The 7,635-nt window shown below is 46.4% G+C and overlaps 2 protein-coding genes across 2 annotated transcripts in view; both read right to left on the bottom strand.

The window, feature by feature from the left end:
• Positions 1–1,377: 1,377 nt before the first annotated feature.
• On the bottom strand, positions 1,378–2,847 carry LOC106632227 (inositol 1,4,5-trisphosphate receptor-interacting protein-like 1). Its single transcript, XM_014311828.2, has one exon. It carries the CDS (start codon positions 2,845–2,847, stop codon positions 1,378–1,380), a length of 1,470 nt encoding a protein of 489 aa, XP_014167303.2.
• A 4,501-nt stretch (positions 2,848–7,348) lies between these two features.
• The window catches only part of LOC106632228 (inositol 1,4,5-trisphosphate receptor-interacting protein-like 1), a 1,297-nt gene continuing 1,010 nt past the window's right edge, over positions 7,349–7,635 (bottom strand). Inside the window, exon 2 of the mRNA XM_014311829.2 lies at positions 7,349–7,604. Coding sequence (XP_014167304.2) covers positions 7,349–7,604 — 256 coding nt within the window. The remainder of the gene's footprint in view (positions 7,605–7,635) is intronic.

Raw genomic sequence — 7,635 nt, forward strand, 5'->3', positions numbered from 1 at the left:
GTTCCAGGGCAGCTTGGATGGGCCTTGGGACAACCTGGCCTAGCGGAAGGTGTCCCTGCCCTTGGCAGCAGGGCTGGGACAAGACAATTTGTAAGGACCTTTCCAAGCCAAGCCATTCTGGGATTCTGTGATGTGAGCAGCTGGGGGCAGCTTGGCTTAATTTCTGTTTAGAGCCAATTCAGCACTCTCAGTTTGGTTGAGTTCAAGGAGTCTGTTCACAAGCCTAGATTCACAGTGTGTGATATTTACCACCACTACAGGCCTGGCTGAGATCAATAAAGTCTAGCACACTCCAGATTCTGCAAAATTGCATTTTATTGAAATCAGTGTAAAGCAGTTTCCAGCTTTCCACTCAGAAATGCGCTAACTATAGAGCATTAATATGGGATACAGTAGATAGCAACACTAGATAAGGCTTTACTTGTACATAAAAATTGTATTATATACGTAATATATCATATATATATGGCATAGAATATATATTATATAGCTATAATAATATAGAATGTATATAGTATATACATATGTATGTTTTATTTGTAATAATTACATCTATTTTATGAGAAACCTTCCAATCATAAATGCACTAACAGTATTAATATATTTCAGAACAGATAGTGACAGTAAAATGTGCTCTACAGTTATTACTTTAACACAATCACATATTCAACTCTTTAGAATTCTTTCTTACCATGATATAATATTTACATTTTTGTATTTTTATATTATTTCTGTGAGAATATATGATAATTTATAAACTTATGAGTATATAATTTCTACACATGACATCAATATCTATGAAATAAAAATCTAGATTCTTATATATACAAAATTTCGGTGATCTACAACACAGTTGTCCAATGGTTCCCATAAAGGTTTTCCTTCCGGTGCCAAGGAGAGACTCCATCCATTGACTCATCCCAGGCAAGCAGTGCGAATTTTTCCTCTTGGTCCTTTGTGCCCTGTTTCTTGTTTTCTTTTTCATTCCCACATTCCCTTTTCTTTCTTACTCCAATTTTTGGCCCTTCTCAAAGGCAGGGAACAACTGCATCCTACAGGTGGGTTCTGGTGACTTTGGCCCTTCATATACAGCACATGCTCTCTTCATGTGCATTCTTAGGATGGGGGAAATTCTTGCAGGGATTTATGTGAATCTGGTTGACTTCTTTTGGAAAATTAGATGATACAAGCAGGTATCATCTTGTACACCCTCCCATGGCCCTCCACCTGCTGACGCGGCAGGAGAGGCTGTGGGACCTTCACCAGAGCCTTTGCACAAATTCTCTTCTCCTTAAAGCACCAAATTTTTACTAGGAGGTGGCTCTCTGCTGCCAGCTGCAAGCAGCACAAGCACAGCTCTCTGCAGGAGAATCTCTCTCAATTGTCAGGTTTAAGGATTGCTACAAGCCGACGTTGCAGATCCAAGTACTCGCCTATCCCCTGGGAACAGGCAACTGGATCCATCACCAGGCGAAGGAAAAGGTTGGGTGGCTCAGCTGTTTGAACATCTGGGGGCAAAGTGATCTCCTCAGGAAGCCTCTGGTTACCCACAATGAAGTGGCTGAGGCATTTCGCTTCCAAGGATAAGAGCAGTCTCTCGCTGATATCCATCAATCGCCTCAGGAAATGTCTCCTGCACCACTGTGACACAGGAATGATGTTCAGGAGGTGCATGACAATGGTCTTCATGGTGTAGGTGGAAAAGCCTATACCCAGCTGAAGATGGGAGAAGAACTGCAGGCATCTCAGGTGCAAGCTGTCAGGGGGGGCCTGCCTGGCAATGTGCTTGAAGAACTTCATCTCTGCCACATCATAGGACTCCAGCCACAGAGTGCTTGGCGTTCCAGCATATCCTGGCTGGCTGCTCACAAAGATGTCAGAGTCACCTCTCTGCACCCCAAAGACCACCTCAATCCTAAAGCTTGCTTCTCTGTTGGTCACCTTAAATTGGCATGAGCGTGTGGAGGGAAGCAGCACTAAGTGCCAGTTGTGTGACTGAGGCAAAGCTGGCCAGATTGCTCTCACCAGTTGGTAGAACCAGCGAGCAGTTTTCTGCACATCCAGGTAGGAGCTGGTACACAGGGTGTGCAGGAGGCTGAGACTCTGATTCCTCCTCAGCTCCTCCTCGGGGTGGTGCAGGAAGCACAGCATGTTCTCAGCCTGCTGCTCCCTGGTGCAGGTGCACTCCAGCTGCACGCGGACACGGAAGTTCCTCACGTGCCTCTGCCCTGCACTGTCCAGCTCCAGGTGGAAGCTGTGGCCTCGGGGAGGAGTCATGGGGATGAGCACGCGGTACACCACATCCTGCTCACGCGGACTCCAGCCTTCAAAGGCACTGCCCACCCCGATGGCTCGTTGCAGCACTGGGTAGAAACTGTTTGACAAGATGTGTCCAAAATAAACCATATAATTGTCCATCAGGTCAGTTGTCCACTCACAGCCTGCCTGTAGGTCCTGCACAGGCCACTGGATGCGCTCCACTAACATCCTTCCTATGTTCTCTTGAACATGATCATCTACTTCATTTCCACCCTCATCTTCACTTGCATTCACACTTTCTTCTTCAGGCTCCTCCCTCCTCATGCTCCTTTTGCACCCCATAAACCATAGGACCAAGAGAACGACCAGCAGCAGAGCAACAGCTAAGAGCTGCAAATACTTCCCCACTCCACTTTGCTCCAGGGCCAACTGCTCCATCTCCCACTCCAGCCAAAACCTTTCCAGTTCCTGCTGCTCTGCATGCACCTTCATGTGCAGAGATGTTTCCTCATCCCAAACATCACCCATGGGCTGTGGGTACTGGGTGAGGCTTTGCAAGAGCACGAAAAGGAATACTATGGAATTCATAGTCTGCAGGAGGATAGAGAGAACGTCTTGAGTGGTGCTGTGAGGGAGGCAGCTAGCAGTGGGTGAAGCAGGGATGGGAAGCCTCAGGGTTCTGAGGGCTGGAAGGACAGGGCCCCACACAGCTGGCAGGCAGCAGTAGCAGCCCTGTGGCCTGCCCAAGGCTCTCCCATGAGGGGCTGTCCCTGCATGCAGAGGGAGAACGCAGCCCCAGTTGCAGCGTTCCTGCCCCAGCCCTTGTTCCCAGCCCAGCCTCCCCACCACGTGTGCACTCACCGCTTGCCAAAGCAATGCAGGGCCAGCGTTACCTGCTGGGGCCTTTTACAGCGGCCCCCATTGTGACATGTCCTCCGTGATGTCACATGTGTCACAGCATGTCACAACACAGCCAACCCCACCCTTTATCCCCACCCTTGCTCAGGCACTCAGAGGGGCCCTGGTGCACTACCTAGGGCTGCCCTTGAGTGAAGCTTCTTCAAAGAACTCCCATTGTTTTCACTTTTGGATTTATTTTCATCTGTCCTTCATTGGCAATCTCATAGATATCTGTGTGGGAAGGCACCCTTGAGGATCACTGAGTCTAAGCTTTGACTCCTCAGTGGCTGAGCTACACTTATATCTCAGAGTCAGTGAGACCGAAAACTCCCTGAAGATCACACAGTGCAACTGCAAACTTAACACTGCCTACTCCATTAATAAATCGAGTCCCCAAGTATTCCATGCCTTTTCAATCCCTCCAAGGGGGGTGACTCAGCTATTTCCCTAGGCAGCCTGTTCCCACACTTGATATTAATTTTCGTGAAAGCATTTTTTTCTAAGATCCAATCTAAATATCTACATGTGAGACAACTTGAGGTCATTTTCCTTGGTCTTATTGCTTGTTTCCTTGAGTCACTGGACAACTGGAATCTTTAGACAAACCCCTTCTTAGCCTAAGATTTTGTCAACAGCTCATATTTAAGAAATCTTTCTGGCCTGCAAGTTCCAAAGATCAAATTCATATATAAAATGAATTATTTATTAAACAGACAGGAGATAACAGACAAACCATCTCTGTCAGAGTTACTTACTACTCAGTATAAAACTAAAAGGAACTAGAAGTAGATTACAGCCTAATAAACAATGTACAACATGAAGGTATCTGTATTAAAGCATGTCAAAGAAACAGCATTGAGCAGGAGTCAAATGTTACACACCACAGTGATAATAATAATGCAGATTTCTTTCACTTAACCTCCATGACAGTAATTGCAAAACAAGTGTCCTTGTCCACAAGAGAAACACCACACATTTCCAGGGAAATGTATAGAAAATTTCTGCTTCGCTAAAGTTTGGTATGGCTTTTATAGTTATAAAGTGAGGTGCCTGTGAGTCAGAAATCCAGCTTCTCTTTCCAGATCTCGCTTCAACACTAAGATGTTTATGGGCAGTTGTGAGATGCCAGCCCACTGTTCGCTCCATGGCTCCAAAAGAACTCACTGCAAGACTGTTGGTCCTGTTTGAATTACCTGAGCAGCTAACAAACCACAGATCAGCTCTTGAGCAGAATGAGATGCCCTGCCACACCTGGGAGAATAAATCAACCCCCACCTGGCTACAACTTCTATTCAGGGAGCTGTAGAGAACCATCAGGTCCCCTCTGAGGCACTTTTTCTCTCTGCTAGACACCCCCAATATTGCAGTGGGCGGTGTTCAGAGTGCCATGACCTTCTCAAAGAAGCCTCTTTAAAAAGACACCTTGCTGTCTGTGCTCACGCCGGGGGATTTCAGCTCTTTTATTATCCTTGCAATGCACAAGAAAAGATGAGGTCTTTGTGTGGAGTTCCAAGGAGCGCCTCTATTGAGCTTCTTCCTTGAAAGGGCTCTTCAGGGACTAAGATCCAGTCCGGCGGGGAAAGCAGGGATTTATACAGGGATCTTGAGGGGTGGGACAGACCACGAGGGCCAATGGCATGAGGGCACAGGGGTGGAGCGAGGGGGAAGGGCCAATGGGATACATTGAATCTGCATGTCACAACAAGGCATGCTGGGAGAAGCCTTTTTCCTCACCCTAGCAGGTGGTTATGGCTTGAGGGGCTTTCCCTCCAGGGGAGCACAGTGGATTCTTTCTTTGTGGGCTCACCAGCCTCCGCGCCCCACCTCCCTCAGCCCTTCTTCATCAGACTTGTGCTCTCATAGAAACGTTTCTAATAAAAAGGACTAGCATTTGTGGACATCAGTACCCTTGAAACTACATGCTATGGGGCCTTTACTAATTAGTTCCTTGAGCTTGCTCTCCCACAACCCTTGGGAGTTGCTCCATGGACCAGTTTTTTCCATAATGCCTAAGATTTTTTACTCAAGCATTTCTTGATTACTGTGGCCAAGACAGCACCAATCACCACTTCACCCACAAGAGCATTTCTATGGGCAAACAACTGGTCTAGGAGGGCACTTTTCCTAGTTGGCTCCCGCAGTACCCATGTCAAAAAACTATTTTCAATGTGGACTTCAGGAATTTTTTGGACTTGTTCAGCTCTTCTCTATGATGTCTCCATTTGCAGCTAAGAAGTTGAGGTGCACCATGAGTATGACTTTGTGTGACTGATAAGAGATTTCCTTTCATTCCTTATAGCATCATCCACCAGTGTCATCATCCTGGCTCAGTGATCCATTAGAGACTGGGTGAAGCTCACAGAGGGAATAGATTCTCTCAGAAAAGGGATGGCAGTTAGTGTCCAAGTCTCTCACAAGGCCCCTGGCCAGGATCTCTTCAGCTGCATCAGGTTTGACTCCATGAGTATGTTTTTACTCTAGAGGAAAGATGTGGCAGCAATTCCCCCTGCCAGCTGAGCAGTGCCTTCTCCATGTTCTACATTCTAAGATCTGTGTCAGCTTTTCCCCTGGGAGGTCTAAGGGTGGGTAGCTTCTCCATGCAGACCACAGTGAACACAAGGAGGAATATTAGCGATGTCTCCTGCATGGTCCCTGAGCTGCCAGCAAGAATTTCTGGGTCCATCTAAAGTGGTCACCCTGGCTGTGACAGTATGAGAGGAAAGGCAGATGAAAGTCTTCTTTGTAGCCTCCGTAGTGTGATGACCCATCCATCCTTAAGGGGAAGGAAGCACCAAAGATTTGTAAATGCTTGTGATTGAAAGGAATAACAAAAGTCAGGGAGTCCACAAACAATCAGAAAACTTTATTAACTAACTACACACTGGGCTTGGAAATCGATATGTTAGTCCCTGACCTACTATATAAGCACAAGGCAGTGGGTTTTGGATAAAGGGGTAGGGAAGAGAGGAATTAAAGAGGGAGAGATGAATTAAAGAAAGAGAGAAAGAAAAAGACAAAGAAGAAAAGAGACTGGTTACAGTGTTGATCCAGTTAGTGGAATGTCAATCCTGGCTGCAGTGCCAATCCAGGGGATAATCCTGGTCCAGCATCAATCCAGCTGTGCCGGTCTGGTGTATGAGATGTCCAGGGTCCTGAGGGCACTTCCCAGGCTTGGGGGTTACCTTTTTATTCACAGGTTTCTCTGCCCTAAAGGCAGGTTTCACACTTTCTATGTCAATTAATTAGCATGTACAGTCCTTTCTTTCAGGGTTTCCTGGACAGGGGTCAAATGGCTTTGATGGTTTTTGAGGGGCTTAATCCTACTCTATAGTCCATGCCCTCTTCTTGGCCTTATTCTTGTGCTTATGCTGTACTGTGCTGTGGCTCTTTCTCACAGAAAAGTGCTGACATATTTCCTCTTGGTCCCCCTTTTCCAGACAAATATTGGTCTTCCTCACAGCATGTTAATACCAACAGTCCTTGGCTATTACCAACAGTCCCTCATTGGCTCCACTGCCAGCCAGTTATCAGTGTTAGAGACACACACAATGGTCCCTTATATTCTGGGAATCAAGAGCTCAAATGTCTGACTTTAGACTGCTTTACACTCGCAACACAGTGGGCTTTAGTCATAGTAGTTTTCCATCATTCAGGTCTTTTCTCTGTAACTTTATTTGAAAGTTTGTCAACAAAAATATTATTCCACTTGGGTTCATAGTCAGAAAAAGTCAGGAAAGAAAAATAAGTCAGGAAAGAAAAATAAGTTTCCGAGGCTGTTCCTTAAAAAAAATTGTGTTAATTAGATACTTGTTAGTTCCTGGGAACAAATAATGTTTCTGATACATTCAAAGGGGCTTAGTACAAATGGAGTTTGTCAAGGCCAAGGGCTAATGAGTGTTTCTCAGATTGTAGTGCAGCCAGAGGCAGGGGGAATGCATCACCACAGTCTACCCTGCAATGGAAGTAGCTTCTCTGGGCCTCCACATGGTAGTCATCACTGTGGATGCTGTGGGAGACTGTCAAGATGACACAGCTGCTGCTGCTGATGGCAGAGGGCTGCTGCATGGCATTTTAGCTTCTCTCTCTCTCTCTGTATCGAACAGTCTCTTCTCTTTTTCTAGACACTATGAGTTGGTTTTCTGCTACTACCTGCCAGGCCCACAAATACTCTTGTTAATGAGCACCTCTTTCAGTAACCATTGAGCAGCACACTTGCGAGCCGACGCCGAAGATCCCGGTACTCACTCATCGCCTGGGAGTGGGCAACTGGATACCATGCCAGATGATGGAAGAGATTGGGTGGCTGAGCTGATGCAATGTCCAGAGGCAAGCTTATCTCCTGAGGCAATCTCTTGTTGCCTATGATAAAGTGCTTAAGGCATTTCTCCTCCAGGCAGCGGCGCAGGTTCACATTGATATCTCCCAGGCGCCGCAAAAAATACTTCCTGCGCCATCGTGACACAGGAATGGTGTTCA

This window comes from Geospiza fortis, unplaced genomic scaffold (genome assembly GCF_000277835.1).
Source record: "Geospiza fortis unplaced genomic scaffold, GeoFor_1.0 scaffold23, whole genome shotgun sequence".
In the NCBI taxonomy this organism is placed as follows: domain Eukaryota; kingdom Metazoa; phylum Chordata; class Aves; order Passeriformes; family Thraupidae; genus Geospiza; species Geospiza fortis.

Coding starts and splice junctions, on each gene's coding strand:
- LOC106632227 (XM_014311828.2), bottom strand. CDS start 2,847: ATGAATTCCATAGTATTCCTTTTCGTGCTCTTGCAAAGCCTCACCCAG.